The sequence below is a fragment of the Mya arenaria genome, chromosome 6 (assembly GCF_026914265.1).
Source record: "Mya arenaria isolate MELC-2E11 chromosome 6, ASM2691426v1".
NCBI classification, from domain to species: domain Eukaryota; kingdom Metazoa; phylum Mollusca; class Bivalvia; order Myida; family Myidae; genus Mya; species Mya arenaria.
The window spans coordinates 40507816-40530457 of record NC_069127.1 but is presented as its reverse complement, the minus strand read 5'-3'; the positions used below and the strand labels follow the sequence as shown (position 1 = coordinate 40530457).

At 34.7% G+C, this 22642-nt stretch overlaps 2 protein-coding genes across 5 annotated transcripts in view; both read right to left on the bottom strand.

Annotated features, from left to right (window-relative positions):
* Window positions 1-11979, bottom strand: part of LOC128238334 (adhesion G protein-coupled receptor L4-like) — a 35296-nt gene extending 23317 nt beyond the window's left edge. For 2 of the 4 annotated variants that reach the window (XM_052954156.1, XM_052954158.1), the window contains exons 1-6: window positions 11806-11977; window positions 5306-5462; window positions 4647-4828; window positions 3595-3739; window positions 3011-3183; window positions 31-207 (exon numbers count right to left, since the gene is read on the bottom strand). In XM_052954156.1, the coding sequence (XP_052810116.1) occupies window positions 31-207; window positions 3011-3183; window positions 3595-3739; window positions 4647-4828; window positions 5306-5462; window positions 11806-11875 (904 nt within the window). In that variant the 5' untranslated portion in view covers window positions 11876-11977. Of the gene's footprint in view, window positions 1-30; window positions 208-3010; window positions 3184-3594; window positions 3740-4646; window positions 4829-5305; window positions 5463-11805 lie in introns of all 4 variants that reach the window. The other 2 variants (XM_052954157.1, XM_052954159.1) reach the window with 2 other exon arrangements.
* A 9131-nt stretch (window positions 11980-21110) lies between these two features.
* The window catches only part of LOC128238331 (adhesion G protein-coupled receptor L3-like), a 39135-nt gene continuing 37603 nt past the window's right edge, over window positions 21111-22642 (bottom strand). The window contains exon 30 of the mRNA XM_052954149.1: window positions 21111-22568. Coding sequence (XP_052810109.1) covers window positions 21891-22568 — 678 coding nt within the window. The 3' untranslated portion in view covers window positions 21111-21890. The remainder of the gene's footprint in view (window positions 22569-22642) is intronic.

The following is a 22642-nucleotide window of genomic DNA, read 5'->3' as shown; positions in this document are numbered from 1 at the left end:
AGGTGTAAATATATACCTATAACCACATACCTAGAGTACAAGTTGGGGAAGTACCATTCAATTGGCCGTCAGCTTGACATGTCCTTACTAAATCGCCATCAGAATGGTTGTTACCTCCAGCGCATGCATAGGTAACTGTCTCGTTGTACACAATCGTTGCCCCCGTGTCTTTGGAAGCGTTGTATACGTCCGGTACAAAGCAGGTTACTACGAGTATATAACATAAAATAACATTTCGATTGCAATTTTGTACATGACCTTTAAATAGTTTAAGGGAATTAAAACCAACCACATATCGATAATAATGTTTCTTTATTTGTTTTAAGGTGATTTGTTTCGTTTATGTATGTGACTAAACACACTATAACCACAAAATGTATAATTTGAAATACAGCTATATATCATTCAATTTCAATTGCAGAATTTAAGTTTTTCAGAAAATGTTAGCATCACTAGCATCACTTAAAGCATTTTTTAAATAATTATAAGTGCTCAATATAATTTATCAATGGAATTACTTGTTTAATTTAAGGCTCTGTTTAAAAATTGTAAATTATATATGTATTTATTCATTATATGCCAATCAAATTCAATTTCCATATCCAACAGTGAAAATACAGCACGCCGTATTGAAAACTTCTGATGATACTGTCGTGTTCTGATTCCGTATTATGCGAGTACCGTGTATAATCTCGGAACTACTTTCGCGTTGCTAAAACTAGGGTGACAAAAAACAGGTAAAACCTGTCAACTATTAAATACATTAAATTATCTGACTTTACTCATGCTCCAGAAGTATGTGCATATTCAGGAACATGGTTCTCATGGTCTTTGAAGAACTATGAGGATCAGCACGAATCAGAGAACACTTCCAATCTATCTAGACATATACTTCAGCGAACTAGTTGTTTGTCATTTGAAGTTCATAAATTGTTGCATTATCCATGTTTATTTTCATCAATATGAGCATAAGAAGAAGGCGAATTCGCGTCATCGATAGAAACAGCGATTGACTCATCTTCCCTCAATTCTGCATATTATGATCTACAAAAAATCCAACAAATATTTATTTAGTTAAAACTGGCCACGTAGCGTTTACATGAAATGACGATAAATGTATACTCGCAAAATAAGTACCGTTTTTCTGTTGTTTTTTGTGTTGTGACGTTTAATAATTGTTTTCGAAATAGCAATTTGCTAATTTTGCTAAAACGTAAACCATTTTGTACTTATTTTGCTCAATAAAATGAATTCTGTTAACTTCTGACTTCGTTTCGTAGTAGCCTCAGTTGACTTCATTACAAAAACTACGTAACACATTCGAATTCATACGCGCATTTGACGGATGGCGGTAAATTTCAAACAAATTAAAACCGAAAAATAAAAAGAAAACTTTAAAAAGGCAGGTCTATAATAAATGGATTATTACGATAGAACGATTTTCTGGTGACCTGCATCACGTCTCGTTCGGATACTACTACTACTACTACTACTACTATTACTACTACTTCTAATAACACTACTACTACTACTACTACTACTACTACTACTACTACTACTACTACTACTTCTACTACTACTACTACTACTACTACTACTATACTACTACTACTACTACTACTACTACTACTACTACTACTACTACTACTTCTACTTTTACTACTACTACTACTACTTCTTCTACTTTTACTACTACTACTACTTCTACAATTACTACTACTACCAAAGCTGCATATTGTAATAAATGAGTCAAATATAGGTAAATTGAAAGTAATGCTTTCATATATAATTTAAAATAATCAATATGACATTGACATACTCAAACGCCAGTTACTCAGGGTGAACATTTGTCCAATGTATTTTAAAACCCCTAAAGCATTGTTAGCCCAGACAGGCCAAATCTCAAGGATTTTTGTCTAATGACCATTAAGTGTGTCTTGCAAGCGACAAATCGTCATCCCATGGTGAACATGTGTGAAATTTTAAATTATAAATGCATGATCAAGTAACAGCTTGACAAGCCAAAATTGATGGGATTTTTACCACTGACTGAAGCGTTTCATTGACTTTTCACGTAGCATACGGTCGTGCTATAATTAACAAAGTCGAGCAAAGTCGACAACCGGACCGTCCGCTAACAAACCCCGACCGTATAACCCAGGTATTTGCATATTTGTTAATGAGCAAAATATAAGTAAAAGGAATAATAATAATAATAATAATGATAATCGACTCGTACAAATGTTAATGATAATAATAATATATGTAATAATAATAATTATAATAATAATAATAATAATAATAATAATAATTAAATTAATATTATTATTAAAATAAGTATCATAAGTTGTTCTTTTGTCCTTAATTCACATTTTTCGCAATTGTTTCGTGTATTCAAAATTCAGTAGTTTGCTTGCCACACAAAAAATGCTGCAAACAGTAAATCACACAACCAAGATGTGAATGGAGGCGTTGCCTATTGTATTGTTTTAGTAGGTGTTGAATTTTCATTTTCGATGTCGGTTTACAAAAAAGAACAGTACTTGACCTTTACCTTAACCAGTACAAATCAATTATTATTATCAAAGTATGACAACTTAAGTAGGAAAAGGGCTTTAGAAAAATGTATGAGGTGTAACATGATATAAATCGTATATTTTTCGAAGAACATGTATAAATACTGAAGCAATATACTCTTTTTTCAACATTTAGCATTTTTCTTCAAATATTGTTTTCTAAACATAGTTTGTAATATGGGTTGTATACATTATTTTAAAATATACAAGGACTGATATCAAGTCCGGAAAATGTAGTCGTTATTTCCGGAGTTTCACTACTGTTTACTGTACAATGATGAAATATATTCTAATGAAATAATAATGATCAAGAGGATGTTTCTTCAAGACACTACTGAGCAAGTCTGTATATTTAAACCCTTGTTCAGCATGGTTTAAATCGCTCCTTATATTATTGATGTACCGGTTCCCATCTAAAAAGAAAATCAACCTACCTTTACATCTAACTCCGACATCAGAATCATGTCCACAATCGTGCTTGCCCCATGGTAAAAATAAATTACACTCGTCGATCGAAGATTCGTCTCCTTGACAAAAAACTTCTTCCAGCCAAATCGGGCCACTACCTTTACCGAAATAGGCATTCCAACGCATCTCCGCAATGTCACTGAAATTTAACAAGTCTGATAAATACATATTTCTAAACTAGAAATGCACAATTCCGAGTTTTAACCCTTTCCACTCGTAATAGATGTAACTGATTCCCGTTCCCTTATATTTAAAAAAGAACCTTTGAAACACAAATACTACAAAATTATGTTCGCATTAAGACACCCACTTGATTAAGAATCTTGGACTAAAATTAATGCTTGTTTCCATTGCGCTGGACAATGTATATCCCAGATTGTCAATACATTTGGGACGTTTTGCATTAATGAGTGATTAGAGCCAAAATAATGCTTACACAATAATACAAAAATCAACAACAATAAATTCCATCTATAACATTGTTCGACAAAGTAATGCATAAAAAATGTATATTGTTTTGATCAGTTACTTTAGTCGTTTGGAAACATACGTAGCATATCCAAGCTGTCGACACACGACCGTTGCAAAGTATCTGGATACAATACAGACCGTTCCCCACGTTCCATTGTGAAATACTTCCACGCGACCCTCTAATTTCGTTGTACCGTCTTGTAGTCTTATATCACTTGTATTACCTACAGAAGAAAAAAAAACATTTTAAAATTTAATTAATAATGAATGCATAAATTAATCCAAATGAAGATACTAGTTTGCATTATTGCTAATCACTTTAAAAGAAAACCGGGCACAGCTACGACTAAACAACTAAATATATATATTAAGACCCTCCCCGTACCCTCCGGACTCCGCCCGATTTCTCAAGACTCATGTTAATACCACCCACGACAATGACACACTAGAACGAGAGAACGAATGTCAACGAATCATTACGAGTGCAATGCATATTCACGCCACGGTACATCTTGCCCGTGTCACGGCACAACTTTACTGTAGTAGATTTCGGATTACTTCACTGTAATGGACGTTGAGAAGTCATAGTTTATCATGTATGGTCTGTATATGCACTCTCATCCTAGACCGATCGGGCCCGTTGTCATAACCGATATAACGTCATACACATATCCATGTTATACGTATTCCGCTCATTGTATAATCGCTAGTTATAGAACGTGTATAAATGCGGAAGAATAAAACTGAATTGATTCTCATTAAATTTCCAACTTCTTTGAATTTCCTTTACATATAGGTTTGTTGTCGTAGTTCTGAATAATCTAATTATTTACGGCTTATTTTGGACAGCATTAAAAGTGTTTATAGAACGAGGATTCGTTCAATACGGAGATCATCATAACACTCAATGCTTTCACTGATTTAAAATATACAGGGAATTATATCGGGCCCCAAAAATGTATTTGTTATATCCGGAGTTACGTTATATACATAGTTTATCGAAGAATAATAACAAAATGCATACTCATACAACATCAAAGATATTATAATTGCCTCATATAGTTTACTGAAAAATTAATAATCGGGTCGGGGGAGAGACGGTTACAACAAGACACTGTTAAATCAACCTACCATTACATATAACTCCGACATCGTCTGTATGGCTGCAGTAGTAGTTCTCTCCCCATTGTCGAGTAAACGCACACGCGTCGATTGAAGACTCATTCCCCTGGCATGAAACACCCAAAACGTTCAACCAAATCGGGTCACTACCTTCACCGAAATGCACACTCGAACGCATCGCCACAATATCACTGTAAATGAAAAAGTCTGATTAATACTAGCATATATTTATTTTGAAGAAATGCATTATTTCTGATTACTGACCATTTCCACACATGATATATGCAACTGATTAAGAATTTCTTTACGTTTTGATATACTAGTATAAGAAAAAAATATTTTGTAACTTTATCATTAGTGAAAGACACTATCTTTTACCCGATTCCTAGATTGAATTTAATGCTGGTATCCTTTTGACTTGTAAATTGTGTATCCAAGATTGACAATACATTAAGGATTTTTGCATAAATGAGAGAATAAAGCCAATAAACTGTTAAGAAAACAGCATTAAAACAAAACATGATTCGTTTTCAATAAATTTGTGACTTTCGACATGAATGAGTGATAAATGGCAAGTAAATATTTACAAAACAGCATCAGAATAAAACAAAAAACACTTAAATAAAAATATTTTTGACAAACAATACTTCTTTTACAAAATATCTTACGTATCATATCCCAGGTGTCGACACACGACCTTGGCAAAGTTTCTGTCCATACGATCAGCACAGACCGTACCCCACGTTCCATTGTGTAATACTTCAACACGACCCTCAAATTGCGTTGTACCGTTAACTAGTTTTATAGGAGTTGTGACATTTAAATCTATGGAAAATAAAACATACAGTAAGAAATTTAATTCAATTCATTTCCGTTGTGAAAAATAATTCCGCCTGAACCTCAGTCGAATAGAACTGGTGCCCATAGTGCCTGAAAAAAAATATTATAATTCAATTCTAACATGGTTATGACCGTTTGCGCTTTATAACAGCATTCACAACGAATGTGCTAAAAGGAAAACATATAAATAGACATGCCGGAAGGCGACCAGGTTTTTTTTTATTTTTCACGATGAGTAGAGTTGGGCAAATTTAGCAAGTGATTGATAGGCATACAGATACGCAATGGTAAGTGTATGCAGTAGACGCTTCCCTGATACGTGAACACTGCCCGCTGAATATATATGATGAAACAGTTTTGTGAAATGTTGTAGAAATAAATATCAAAGTGATTATATGTATCTAGAACTTAATATCGTTTAATTGGCATTGTTCTCTGTCTAGAAATGTAAGTGATTGCAACAGGATGGATATGCTATGCATTACGCGGATGACAAACAAGCGAATACACGATAATCTTACCATTGACCTTTAGAGTGTGGCCTTGACTTTAGACCTTCTTACATGTATGTTTTTGCATCATCCAATGCATGGCGAAGTTATAGCCCCGACAAGCCAAAAATACAAGGAATTTTGCCAATGTCCCTTTAGTGTGACGTTGACCGACTGGCATGGATTTTATACTCGACAAGTTTTTTCTCATGTTGAACAGGATTATTTTCAACAAATCTAAAATAAGTACTAACAGAAAACACGCCTATTTAACGTTAACGTTCATTTAATTTAGTTTAATTTTGATGACGATCTTTGACACCATATTGAGCTTGATATGGCCAAGTGCTTCATAATGACATAAAATATCCTTAATGAATATTATGAAATGAATCTACTTGCGGCCATTTTGGATACCGTCTTTAATATCGCAAGTTTCAAAATGGGAGAACAAGCCTATTCATCGGGGGTCTGACTTCAAAATAATTGAAGCACCACGATACAAGGTTCGGTTAAATTAACCATTTTTGTTGTCGTAGTAATCAAACTTTATGTCCTCCCGTCCAACAATAAGGAGAAAGAATAATGATTTGAGGTCATTTATCTAAAGAAATAGTGTTTAAAACAGTAGTACTCAAAGTTGTTATGTTAAACTTGTTGTTTTCCGCAATGGGGTAACTAAAATTAAACCCGTATTCCTTTATAGGCATGAGTTACTTTGTAGGATTATTCTAACCTAAATTTCATTGAATGTTTCCTACTAATTCAACGTATATTCTGATTTAGAACTTGCAATTAACTTTATTGTGTAAAAGACTATTATCACTTTGTTTCATCAGTTTCTAACCCTTAAACATTGTGATTTTCACATAATGTTGACTGTTTCATAGCAGGTTTTATCATTATCTCAGTCAGCAACCATCTTGTTTCATTTTATTTTACATTTACATCACATCCTTTTTACCGGGCTTGCTATAACCACGACGTTTAAATTCTAGAGGTTGTTATTTTTACCTTGCATTATGATATTGCTTTGCTAAAGCCCTGAAAACTTATGCGAGCATTTAAATTCTAGCATAAGTATTCATATTGCCATATTTTCAGCAGTTCTTTTTTAAACCGATCAAAGTTTTACGAGTTAATTAAATTTTGGCGATTTCACGCATTTTATAGATCGATCAGCTGTAATCGATGCGCCTTTTTGGTGTCGATCTAAAAAACGATCGTGAGTCGATGCGGGTATTTGAATCAGGCATATATATTGAGCGTAGATGTTTACTCAGGAGCTTTCCAGTTTTATTTCGGAAGCCTGCGTATCACATATTAGCATTTTTAAAGTAATTGCTCATCCCGACCTGAAATAAATTATCATAACGGAGCGAGAACTTCGTCAAAATCTTGAAAATACATGAGTATCGTCCGCGGATCGCCTGATCTACGCTTGAACTACGATTTATCAACGACCACGGCGTTTTCGATAAGTTGCTTTCTCGCTTGTACCACGATTCCACCGCGACCAACACCGATCTTGTGCCGCTTTAACTACGTGTTCACCACGATGTACACGACCCTACTAAGCTGGTAGACTGCTCCACAATGTCGCCACGCTCTTGCCGACACTACGTTCTCTCCACGATCATTGCACGATTTGATTCAACGCGTATATATAAATTGAGGGATTTCAATCAGATTTTCCGTTCTTTCAAACACGTTGAAAAATGAACAGGCCAGATTCGGTACAACTTGTTATCCTTTAGCAAGATCATATGCTTGTCGAATATCAAATTTAATGGAAAATATAATTCAGAGGAGAAGAAGAAGGGAACGAAGATGCTGGGTCCAACTATGGCTAGATTCAGATAGAAGTTTCCACGACGCTTTTACGCTTATGCCGATCTAACTACGTTCTTACAACTTTTTAACGCCCATTCAATTAAACCACGATCCTGCTACGCTTGTTTTGAACATGTTGCTATTATATGCAATAACAACTGATCGACGTTAACTAGATAGAGAAATGTCGAAAGTACACCTTCTTGGCATACTGATCTGTGAACTTTAATGATATCTGAGTATAGTCCGTTTGTGCGTACCACACATTTCAGATTGTCATACGTGCTCATAATGATACGTAGAAACTTTCCAGTAAGTCCTAACTGAACGAGTTTGTAAAACAAACCGGTGTGCCATACAGAATCAAACGCGGCCTTCTGGTCCAAACACGCCGTGTTCACGTTACGTTCTGTTTATTATCTGCGTGTACACTGTTTTCTGGAAGTTAAAGGCGGTTGTGAGGCAGCTGAGTCCTGTCTGAAAACCCTGTTTCTGTGGCGACGGAAATTGTAGGCGATGCATTTTGACGTAGTTATTTATTCTATTCAATAAGATTCGTTTAAAAAAAATACAAAAGCAAGGCAATAGCGTAACTGACCTGAAGCTGTTGGGGTCATTCTTTGTTTTTCCTTTTCCCTTATAAAGTGGTATTATAATACCTGTCTCCCACGTCTCAGGTATTGTTTCGTTACGTAGGGCTGAGTTAAACGGCTTCAAGAGGGCGGTTTGAAACATTTTTCCTCCGTGTATGGCATGTTCATTTAGTGTATTGTCGATTCCTGGTGACCTTTCTTCTGAAGCGTTTTCACGACTGATTCGACCTCAACTGGTAGTATTTCGCGCAACAGCATTATGTCTTGGCAACGGTCTTTGCTAACAAAATCTTGTACACGTATTTTTATTGCTTCATCTTCACTCGATGTTTTTCAAAATATTTTTGGAAACCTTTAACAACATTTTCATCAGAATATTTCACATCATCAGTTCATTGCAAATTTCAGTGTTATTCCCACTCTTACTCTTTAATGTTTTATAAAAATGTCTATAGTCAAGCTCTGCGGTGCGATTCAGTTTATCTGAGTATTTGTTTTCACTTTCTTTTTGTTTTTGTCTCTGAATGTTCCTGAACTTTGCTTTAGCCTGTTTATATTCACGATAGGTATCGTACTCATTACCCCTTGGTCGACCTGCTGTCATCCAAATTCTTCGTAATCGTCGAGAAGCGGTGTGAGAGGCCTTTTCTTCATGATTCTAATACGGTTTCGCACGCTAATTGAATTTGCTGACTGGTAGACAAGATGATGACGTATGTTATGTGTCAGTGATGAGTGCATTTAAGAAGTCCGGTTTACAATTGTCGCTTTCTGTGTTTAAGATACACTTAAGGCCGTCTTGAATTGCACAATTATATCGTTCAATATTTTTACTTGTACATTTGTTCCATGCTATGCCCGACCTGTTAAGCTTTATCTCCTTTAGTCGCGGCTAAATGGCAAGTGTTATTATCATCGGGAGATTTGCGGACGTCATTATTTCAGCATTATTTGTTATTTGGAATGATTTGACATTTTCTAAGGAGGTTCCCTCAATGAAAATATAGTCCAATGTAGACTGGTTGGGCACAAATGTGTAAGCATCTCCATTGCTACATGATAGTTGAACAGATAAAAGTTTGTTTTTTGCCAATTAAATTTGTAAGAAGGCTTGATTTTCCGTTCCCTTTATATCCATTCGTTAGATGATATTCGTAAAAATCACCTGCGGCAATAACGTTCCCCACCTTGGTATAATTTTGATAATAATGACTCTAAATTACTCAAACTGATAAAGATCTGAATTGTTGCATGCTGGTAAAAACGCACAATATATATATATACAATGGGGTCGAATTACTACACTTAACTTCTAGGCCAATAATTTTATCACTCATAATAGTTCCTATTCGTTTTATACAATATGAGAGAGATTTTTTGCACATTATTGCAACCCCAGATTTTCCACATTTTAAGGGACCATACTGATCCGTACTTTTATCAACAGTTACGAAGGAATTATAATTGTGATGTATCGAGTCGAAAAAAGAAACAGATCGTTGCATTAACTTATGCTCAGTTATTAAACAAATATCAATGGCATTTTTGTCTAACATTTCAGAAAGCGGGTATGTCGAGGATATAATGCCACGGCAGCTCCAACACAACATATTAACTATCATAACTATTGCATGCAAAATGATAAACTTAGCCATCATATTTAGGTGTGATATAAAACTCACGCCTGCAGAAGCATGTAAATATTCAAGAACATGGTTCTTCATAAAACATGAGGATAAGAACGAAGCAGAGAACACTTACAATGTATCTAGACAACTAGTTGTTTGCCAATTCGTTGTTCATAAACTGTAGCATTATTATAAATATGAGTAGCTCGCCAGTACAAAGAAGAAGGCGATTTTGCTTCATCAATAGTAATATATAAATATTGCATGACTTCCAGTGCGACAGTACATTTTGTCAACATGAGTGTAAGATAGGTTCATTCCGACCCGAGCGTAGGGTGTTTTGCGGAAACGAGGTTTACCGAGTTTCCGCAAAACACCCTGCGCGAGGGTCGGGATGAACCTAGGTTTACAGAGTTTCCGCAAAACACCCTGCGCGAGGGTCGGGATGAACCTTTCTCCCACCTCAGATAAGTAGATCCAATAATTTAACCATGCTAGATATTCTTATCTTGCCCACGGGCGAAGATAAAATGCCCGTATGGAACTCTTTTTAATGGTTACCACATAGTAATTACCTCCCTTGTTGAAGACTATAGCATCAAGAAAATCTTGTCTTATGGTAATATTTAGAACGCTGTTTTATGGTGACATTTGAAGCGAGAAATAATTAACTCGCGTTCTAAATATTGCCACAAGACAAGGTTTCCATGATGCGCTACAGACGATAGTCTTTAACAAGGGAGGTAGTTACAATGTGGTGACCATTAAAAGAAGTTAAAAGAACTGTCACACTGGAAGCCATGCAATATTTATTTTATTATACCGAAGACAGTTACATTTATACACATATATAAGATTTTTACAAATACACAACTTTCAAGTTTAATCAATTAATTCTGTAATTATTGTTTGTTTACATCAGCTGTCATTTTGTTGCAAATGTCGTTTAGAAATAATGCAAACACCGGTTGTAACCAGATTTACATCACATTTTAATAATCGCTTACCACCTCAGTCTTGGGAAACCAAAAAATGCCTATTTTTAGACGCGCGTGCTATGTGACAGTATCATGTCAACCGGTCAAAACGGTACTGTCAGTGTGTGACAGTACGAAATTGCCCATGATGGGTATATGAGAAATTACCATGGGCAGGTCACGTGAGGTATAATAATAGCAATTGACTCACGAAATTTCCCTCAAATCCGCATATGTAATATGATCGGCAAAATATTCCACGAACATTCACTTCGTTAAAATGGCCGCGTTACGTCTACATGAAATGACGGTTAAAGTATACTCGTAAATTAAGTACCGTTTATGTTTGTTATTTTTTGTTAATAATCATTTAAGCATTTTTTTTGCTGATATCTTTTATTTTGCTCATTTCTTACATGGTTTCGCTGGAGTAGACTCTCCTGACTTCAATTCACAAAAGAACTTAACATACTCAAACGCGCAAGCCATTCCATATTTGGACATTTGACAGCCGTAAATTAAAATCAAATTAAAACCGAAAAATAGAAATGAATAATTAAAAAGGCAGGTATATGATAAATGGAATATTGAGATAGGACACTTTTCCGGTGATCTGCATCACGTTTGGTTCAGTCACAGAGTAAACATGTATCCGTCTCGACGGATACGTATTTACACACCAAGCTCGACGTGACACAGCTTATCAAAGTAGCGTCCTATAATAATATCCCCTATATGTCACATGATATTTTATATGAAATAATGATTGAGAAGAAAAATGTTCGAAGATTAACGAATACTCTTACCTTGACAGTTTGTACACGAAATAAAAATAATCACTATTATCAAAAGCTTCCAAAACGGGCCAGTTCCCATGGTGCCAAACAATCTTAGACGGTATATTAAAGTTTTATAGCAGTGTCACTCCAGTCTGAAGAAGATACAACACGGATCTTATATAAAGGTTACTTCTCATGTACTTCCTTGTCTGCTCGAGCCAATGGTCTATAGAGCGCTCACTTCAGCTTCGTGCGGGACTTTATGAATAAGATACCCTCGGTACTATTATGACGCAAATAAAGAAATTGTATAGTATTATTATTATAGTTATTATGTCACATTGTTGAATTCTTATGATATCTAGTGATTGTTATGCCAGGCTTTTTAAGGATGAAAGAATTAACATATGAAATTTCCGATTTTATATCCGCGTGTCCCTCTATTTATCATGATATATTTTCTTATGAGACTCTCTTGTCCCGAATATTACATATCATTTGTAAATGGCCGAACGACCCATTGTGTTATTTTGACCAAATAAATACAGACAAGTAAACATGCATTAATAACGGCATTCGCTTCTTTTGATTAAAACCTCTTGTGGTGTTGGTTGGGTCGACGATTATTATAACGATGTTTTTTGTTGTTGACAATAATGATGATACTGACAAAGATGCTTACGATGTGAAGATTGGTCCTAATTATAAGTAGACCAACTTCTGGTGAAGACTGGTTTTAATCATAAGTACACGATATTCATGGTGAAGACTGGTTTTAATCACAAATACATTATATGCATGGGGAAGACTGGTTTTAATCATAAGTACACGAACTTCCCATGAAGACTGGTTTTAATCATGAGTACACGGTATTCATAGTGAAGACTGGTTTTAATCACACGTATGTATACGAACTTCCTGGTCAAGACTCCTTTAATCATAAGTACATGATCTCTATGGTGAAGACTGGTTTTAATTATAAGTACACGATATTCATGATGAAGACTGATTTATTCATAAGTAGGCGATAACTATGGTGAAGACTGGTTTCAATCATAAGTACACGGTTTTCGTGGACAATACTGGTTTTAATCATAAGTACACGATATTCATGGTGAAGACTGGTTTTAATCATAAGCACGCGATATTCATGGTGAAGACTGGTTTTAATCATAAGCACGCGATATTCATGGTGAAGACTGGCTTTAATCATAAGTACACGATCTTCGTGGAGAAGACTGGTTTTAATCATAAGAGCACAGTCTTCATGGTGAAGACTGGTTTTAATCAAAAGTACACGGCCATCACGGTTAAGAATGGTTTAATCATGAGAACGCGATATTCCTGGTGAAGACTGGTCCTAATCACAAGTACACGGTCGTCATGGTGAAGACTGGTTTTAATCATAAGTACACGGTCTTCATGGTGAAGACTGGTCCTAATCACAAGTACACGGTCGTCATGGTGAAGACTGCTTTTAATCATAAGTACACGGTCTTCATGGTGAAGACTAGTTTTAATCATAAGTACACGGTCTTCATGGTGAAGACTGGTTTTAATCATAAGTACACGAACATCCTGGAAAAGACTGGTTTTAATCATAAGTACACGGTCGTCATGGTGAAGACTGGTTTTAATCATAAGTACACGGTCTTCATGGTGAAGACTGGTTTTAATCATAAGTACACGGTCTTCATGGTGAAGACTGGTTTTAATCATAAGTACACGGTCTTCATGGTGAAGACTGGTTTAAATCACAAGTACACGGTCTTCATGGTGAAGACTGGTTTAGATCACAAGTACACGAACATCCTGGAGAAGACTGGTTTTAATCATAAGTACACGGTCTTCATGGTGAAGACTGGTTTTAATCATAAGTACACGGTCTTCATGGTGAAGACTGGTTTTAATCATAAGTACACGGTCGTCATGGTGAAGACTGGTTTTAATCATAAGTACACGGTCTTCATGGTGAAGACTGGTTTTAATCATAAGTACACGGTCTTCATGGTGAAGACTGGTTTTAATCATAAGTACACGGTCTTCATGGTGAAGACTGGTTTAAATCACAAGTACACGGTCTTCATGGTGAAGACTGGTTTAGATCACAAGTACACGAACATCCTGGAGAAGACTGGTTTTAATCATAAGTACACGGTCTTCATGGTGAAGACTGGTTTTAATCATAAGTACACGGTCTAAATGGTGATGAATGGTTTTAATCAAAAGTACGCGATCATCATGGTTAAGAATTGTTTTAATCAAAAGTACACGATATTCATGGTGAAGACTGGTTTTAATCATTAATTCACGGTCTTCATGTTAGAGACTGGTTCTTATCACGAATATACGGTGTTCGTGGAGTAGACAGGTCTTTATTTCTGATACACTGTCCTCATTAAAAATACTGATCTTTATCATCAATACACGGTCTGCATGGCAAAGACCGGTCCTTATTAATAATACACGGTATTTTAGGAGAAGATCTCGATGAAAGAGCAAGTCTTAATCACAAAAACACAATATCAATCCGCGGTCATTAGGTTGTAAATTAGTCATTCACAAATTACTGATACACTGTCTTCATGTTGAAGACTCGTCTGAATTATCAATACACTGTATGCATTGTCAGGACTCGTCTGAATCATTTATACAATATCTTCAATTTAAGACTCGTTTAAATCATTTATAAACCGTCTTCAATGGAAAAACTCGCTTGAATCATTCATACATTGTCTTCAATGGAAAAACTCTTCGAATCATTCAAACACTGTTTTCAGTGTAAAGACTCGGCTGAATCATTTAAAGGGACTGTACTCCGTATGATGAAATTGCGAAAAGAGAAAACGAGAAAAAGAGAAAACGGTCGAAAACTGACATAAACTTGGCATCGATGTATTCAATGCATTGAAACTTACTGAAGTACCACATAGTTTACAAGTAATTTATTTTACGCAGTTTTTTCGTATTTTTCGATTAAAAAATATTACTAGGTATGTCTACCTAGTAGAATTCATTCCTTATGCATGATTGCCTAGTCGATGTTATCACGTAATATTACCAAGTTAGGTTAATACATGTAGTTTAAGCATTCCGATTGTTTATAGTAAGTCGTCGTAGCACAGTGGATACAACACTGGACTGCAATTTTGGCGACACCTGTTTAAACCCGATTTGTGGCCTATATCTTGGGTGTTACGTGTAATAATGATACAGCATTCTAATTGCCTCACTGATATTATTTCTTGAATTATTCCTGACAATTTTAGTAAACACACAATAAACACGATATCGCTGTTAACGATTAATTAGGCCTAAAAAAATATGTCTGTTTCGGGTAACCCGACCCTACCTATAAAAATATGCCGACCCTAACTATTTTTTCTGTTTCTGAGCAAAAAAATATTCGTTAGCGAATAGAGAGTTACGAAGGGCGGATATATTCGAATTGGACGATCAGAATTATTGTTTATATGATAAAACAAAGTCAGGCAATGACAGTAATGTAGGAAAGACTGCCATGTGCAAGGAAACACTCTGAACTTACGACAGATTTTGAAAAAAGAATTAAAAAAAATATCCCTACCTACCCTACCTAAAAAATTTGGGAAGGTTACCCTAAACAAACATTTTTTGGGGGGGCCTTACTTATATTTTTTAATAGGGTATAACGTAGATTGATTGTAAAACAATTTTATTTAATATTCTAATATAAGAAATCAGTCTCGTTTGCAAGATGTTGCACGTACACACATATACAGTACCAATAACTTTATACATGGGATGTGTTTGCTCATGAGTGAAATGTAAACTATCCGATTTGAGATTTGGATGCATACTGATCCCATATTAGTTTGATAGGATTTGTGTGCATAAAAAGGAAACACAAAAAATATACCGTAAACCTGAGGTAATATAGAGTCCTTTATGGCCTTAAATATTGTAAAATAAGCCATTTCGCATCCAATCTTAGTTTGAAAGAAAGTTTAGATTTACAAATTTAATTCCCGGAATAAATATGAGTGTATTTCAATTTCTGTCGCCTTCCTGTGCGTTAAGGGTTATACTCGACGTGTATGAATTCACTTTTCAGATGGCCTAGATAAAGACTTTCGAAAACAACAACACCTCATTATACAAGAGTTTCAATTCCAAATGTTTCAATTTCATACTAAAACTAAGTATAAGGTTACATAAGTATATACATGCAGAGTATTATTTTGCCTACCTGGAGTACGCAAAACAAATTTATACAATATATTGATTATTGATAATGACTTTGAGCAGTTGTAACTAGAACTGTTTAATCATTTATACACTGTCTTCAATGGAAAAACTCTTCAAATCATTCAAACACTATTTTCAGTGTAAAGACTCGTCTGAATCATTTAAAGGGACTGTACTCCGTTTGATAAAATTGCGAAAAAAGAGAAACGGTCGAAAACTGACATAAACTTGGCATCGACGTGTTCAATGCATTAAAACTTACTTACTGAAGTACCACGTAGTTAACAATAATTTATTTTACGCTAGTCGATGTTATCACGTGATATTACCAAGTTAGGTTAATACATGTAGTTTAAGCATTCCAATTGTTTATAGTAAGTCGTCGTAGCTCAGTGGATACAACACTGGACTGCAATTTTGGCGACACCGGTTTAAACCCGATTTGTGGCCTATATCTTGGGTGGTATGGGTAATAATGATACAGCATTCTTATTGCCTCACTGGCTACGAACTACCGGGTACGATTACATCTGATAATTCATATTATAATACGCACTTTTAAATAATGTACTCGCTTGAATTATTCCTGACAAATTTAGTAAAAACACAATATACACGATATCGCTGTTAACGATTAATTAAATATATAATTTGAATAGGGTATAATGTAGATTGTAAAACAAGTTTATTCAACATTCTAGTATAAGTTATCAATCTCGTTGGTAGGATGTTGCACGTACACACTCATACAAGTTACAATAACTTTATCTATACGATTTGTTTGCGCATGAGTGACACGTTAACCATCGGATACACAAAGATTTGGATGCATACTGATCCCATATTAGTTTGATTGGATTTGTGTGCATAAAAAGGAAAAACAAGAAATATACCTTAAGCCTACGGTAACACAGAGGCCTTTATGACCTTAAAGATTGTAAAATAAGCAATTTCGCATCCAATTTTAGTTTTAAATAAAGTTCATATATACAATTTTGATTCCCGGAATCAGTTTGAGTGTTTTAATCTTGACGTTATTTTGTGACTTTAATATTTCAATATTTGTCGCCTCCCTGTGCGCTAAGGGTTAAACTCGACGTGTATGAATTCACTTTTCAGATGGCCTAGATAAAGACTTCTGAAAGACAACAACACCTCTTTATACAAGAGTTTCAATTCCAAATGTTTCAATTTTATACTAAAACTAAGTAAAAGGTTACATAAGTATATACATGCAGAGTATTATTTTGCCTACCTGAAGTACGCAAAACAAATTTATACAATACATTGATTATTGATAATGACTTTGAGCAGTTGTAACTTGTACTGTTTTATGCTGCTTGAGGAATAGTTTTGCATTTAATTAAGTATATAACTAATAAATATCCATTTTAATTGTATAAAACAAGCCTTTCATAATAAAGAAATATAAAAAAGAGCGATAAACAGTTTTGAAATAATTTGATGTTTTTGAATATTTTCAAAAGGAAATTTAATACATATTTTGCATCTGCCATTTAAAATATATCCTTCATTCATTCATCAAAAAATACCCACTCATGATTGAGCAGTAAACCCTTTCAAATTTGATGAAGAAATACAATCTCCACTGGCGGAAAGCTTTGTTAACAAATAAGTCGCTTCTTACTTATCACTGAAATGATTTATAGCATAACTTAATAAATATCCAAATTTAAAAGATTGAATATTTAATCCAAAACAAACAAAAACACCCGTACCACCCAAAAATTATTTTCCCATACACGTATAATTCTATATAACTAAATATTATATAATTATTGACTAATGGGACATTGAGTTTTATCTGATATCAGTATGACTTTCGGCCAGTGAATAACATATCATATTCAATGGTTCACAAGTCAACAGGTGTTTTTTTATATGACAATTTAATTTTAAGATGCTAAATATAAAGTTAATACTAAGAAACACTCCGTAAAATAAACAGTTAATTTATCAATACATATCTAAATTTCGGTCTGGATAATGAGAAAACCTCAGTAAACATGATATATATTTTGCTTTGTCGATGGCTGTCTGGACCAATGAGAGACTTTTATGTATAGGTCACATAATAATAGATAATAGTTACTCTTTAAAATATTGTTCTCTATATTGACTGTAAGGGTGTTTATATAATCTAGCAAATGTATAATATTCAAATTATCATCTGTTTATTACTATCTGTATAACATTGTACATGTATATCGTCGATTTATTTGAAATACTCACTTAACCAAACACCTTGTGTTTTATACCGTTGTCTTTTTAGCATAGTTGATGCCCTATGATAATGCTCTATTTAAAAAAAACGGAGGCCATGCTAGGGTTTTAAAAATTTATCAACGTAAATGTGTAGATGGTTTATATTTCATTTATTTACACGCATCATATTAAACATTACTGTATCCGCCTACCTATAATTAGTATGCGTTTTCAGGGGGGTTTTGCAAATAAAATATATGGATTATAGAATTGCGAAATCAGAACCGGGAAGCAGTTGGGCGGGCCGTCCGATATCTGTAACAATTCTGCGTTGAAGTTTTACTCTCTGTCATGAATTTAATAGCTTGGATCCAATTGATATGAAACTTGGTCAGACGAATTCTTTGAATGTTTTATTGAACACTAATCGTTATTTGTCCCCTCAGGTAAAAAACTATGTCACTACGTCAAGTTTTAGAAAAATAAATTATTTTCATAAATGACAGTTTTTATCCAATTGGTGTGAGACTAAGTCAGAATAATTTTCGTTCTTGAAAATGTATAAATATGGGTCACCTCAGTGAAAAACTAGGTTACTAGATCATGTTTTAGGGGGAAGAAAGCACGTCATAGTTCGTATCCAATTATTATGAAACTTGGTCAGAATACTTGTTTGTGTGTTATCTTAAAAACAATATGAATATGGGTCACCTTGTATCTATGTATGTATGTATTTCTTTAGACCTTGCGGTCAAGGATAACCCGTGAAAGTGCAAGCACTTATTTCCAACGGGGTCCTTTGTTTTTGCTGAAGGGACAGCACGATGAAGAGACAGTGGTGGGATACAAGGAAGTCCGGGTGCGATACCCTAGCTCTTTTTCGAAGAGACCCCTTGGTTCTTTTACGTGCTCGGTGTAACACGGGGTACAAGTTCCTGGGTTAAACCAGTACTGAGTACACCACTTTTCCAAGCACTACCCTTTAAATGCCGAGCGCCAGGCAAGGGAGCTACTTGTACCAATTTTAACGTCTTTTGGTATGACGCGGCCAGGGATCGAACCCACGACCTCCCGCTCCGAAGGCGGACGCTTAACCACTAGGCCACGGAGACGGTCAAAATATGCACAAAACTAGATCACTAGGAAAAAAAATAACATTTCCCGGGTTCGTCTGTGTATGTTTGTTTGTGTATTCATGTGGAAATGAAAAGAAATCAACCTCCTGCCATTGGTAGGGTTTATTATACGCATTACGTTGACTTATAGATGCTTAAGCATTAAAATAAAACTGATACATCACTGTTTCACTCAAAATTATAAATTAAATGTTTTTCTCTGTTCTGAAATTTAAGCCTGTTCTCACGTCCAAATCAAGCCACGAGAACATGGCTGGGCACAGTTTCAACGACGTCATATCCGAAAAGACATTACTTTTGCATACATTTTGGCGCGCTTTTTTGAAAACTACAATTAAATGTCTCTTTATATCTCTTTAAACAAAACTAAATTTTACCGTGTGAATCATTGTAAACTTCATTTAGATATAAGTCTTTTTGTTTCAATTATAGAAATGATCAATCGCATATTATTTAAATAAGGTTAGCAGCTGGTTTGCATGTACATGTATATTATATGAAGACACATTCATTAGAGAGCTTGTTGCAATTAGATCATAGCAAGCTAATTAGTTATATGTAATTCATCATCAATATTTTGTTTGGACAGCATCCACATGTTCTTGATCAGAATGTGTATTTTCAATTAATTGGTAGCTAGGTTCGCAATGAGAACAATCGTGTGACAAACGGTAACACCAGAGGCCACACTAACCAAAATTGAATGAAGCTTGGCTAGATTGCTTGTCGAACAATCTTGGTCAAGGTTGACTATGGATCAATAATACGAGCCGCATCGTGCAATTATTGACATTCGGACATATTTATGCTTTTATTTTTGTATTCGGTGTTTGAATTAGATACCATTTAATACCGAAAACTTTCATAATGATTTAAGTCAAATTGCGTACGTTACGTGTTTACAAGTGAGGCCACGTATTTCGTATTTTGAACACTAAACTTGACGTCACGTAAATGACGTCATTACGAAAGTACATTATTGCAATGACGTGCAACATTTACATATCAAAATTACAACTAGCTTATAAGTTTAGTTGTTTACAGAACACGGAATCATTATGGAAAGTTATAAAGAAATAATGATTCATTTTTGTAATTTAAATCTTCTCGGCCAATTAAACACATGAATGCAGTCTCAATAAGTCAGGACGAAATCCATGATTGCCATGGAAACATGAGTAAACTATTGGTAACAAATCGTTGATAAAATCATGCGCAAACGACACTCTTTTAACAGAAAGAAGTTTGGAATAAATAAATAAACATTGAAATCATTTTTAATAAATGCTTATTTTATTTGTATTACATATGTCCGATGGTCCAGCTTCGCGCAATGCTGCTCAATTACAATGAAAACTCAAGGGACTAACTATTTTTCTTTTAACTTGAAATGCTATTGAGGAGTTGTTCATTTCTCTTCTTCGACCTTCAAAAATAGTTGATGGATAAGTCAAGATCACGTTTTGTCTCGATATCTGCATGTTCCATGCGTTTAATGCAAAGAATGACGTTTATTTACTGTTTCCATAATTCGCTTTGTATGACGATGCCATACTTGACTGGCTCTTGACCAAATCTGTGTGGTTTTAAGAGAAGTAGTGTTGTTGTTTTTTTCGCAAAAGGAATATCACAACAATTGTCATTATACGTAGATCAAAGATAAAATAATAATATCTAAGACACTCAACCGAGGTTCTTATGCATCATTTTGATCTAGCGTTATTTAGAAAAGATGCACTGGGATTTCACATGTATATTTTTTTATTGCATTTTCAAGTATAAAACCAACTAAACAATTTGAAATGAAACAATTAAACTTCCCAGATATTATTAAAACTCAGCGATTTATTAAGGTCTACCCAACTATGTATAAAGAGTTTATTGGGCGTTTAATCCAGTATAATCAGCTATTATGATGTATGAACTTGCCCTCTATGGTTCTAGCCTTGCTGCAAAATGCTTGTTTTTATCAATGTAAGTAACAATGGCATCATGTTTCAAAATACAATCTAAAACAAAGCAATATCATATCTCGTAGAAAAATGATAATCATGACAAAACTCTATACATAACAACAGAAAACGACTATATGTCACCGCTGGTATAGGACAAAGTTATACATCTTGGCAGTAGTAAATCAATATATTAATGAAATGGAATCACATAACCCATTGACCAATTCACATGATAATAATTTAACAAATGATAGTAACAAAAAATACAATTTATGTTTTGTTCGACGGTCGCCGAGAGGGGGGCGGTTGGGGTAAATAAAAATATATCTTTTCCATTGAGTTCAAAAACAGGAGCGGGCGGAAATAAGACCATTTGGTCTATACAATTAATAATGAGAATTAAACTCTTGACCTATTATCATATTTATATCTTTTAAATTTACAAAAGTACTCAATTTTGTTAGAAAGTGAATATGTGTTCGATGTTCGAGTCCCACCTTCGGCATTTATTCTCGTGTCCTTTCGAAAATATCATCGTCAATGTCTTTTTCCGTCAGCGGGTTTTCGATCACAGTATTCTGTGGAGAGCTGTCTCATTAGATTCATTTTGATCAAATGCTTTCTCTTTCTTCTCGTCCTCAATAGCGTCGAATGTCCCATCGGTAAAAATGCGTGTTTTAACATTATCGTACAGATTCTCACTCTCAATCGTTTGATCCACTGCTTCTTTCGCATCAATCGTTCTTAGTTTCTCTTTCGCAGTGTGATTGCCATTGAGGTTGTCGCTTTTCAATTCTTCGTCGTCTGATGCATCTAATTGTGAGTGTCCTTCGATTGAAGTGTCGTGATGCAAATCATCATTATTTGTATTGTTCAATATCTCCAGAACATCGCTTTTATTTGAATCTTTTAGTTGTGAGATGTGTGAAATGGAGTCACAGTCCTTAACGAATCTATTTGAATCATCTCCATTCGTAACATATCGGTCCACCTTTGTTGAAAGTTCCAGACTTTCTTTTTCGATTGTATTCTCTGTTGGTATAAAGGGATTGCAGTCGTTTGAAAACGTCGTCTCTTCAGAATTGCTGTGATATTTGGAAGGTTCGTTATGTATTTTAGACGAATCTTTGTGCAATGACAGTCCCTTGTCGGTATGGACACCTTCTGTGCTCCCTTTGTGTTTATGCAGTAACTGTCGTCCGCTGATTACTTCACCATCAGCAGTAAACAATTCAGCCATGCGCTCCTACAATTTGAGAATCAAAGTTATGACGCATGACATGGGTAAATTGAATGTATGGATTAAACAAGACAATTTTG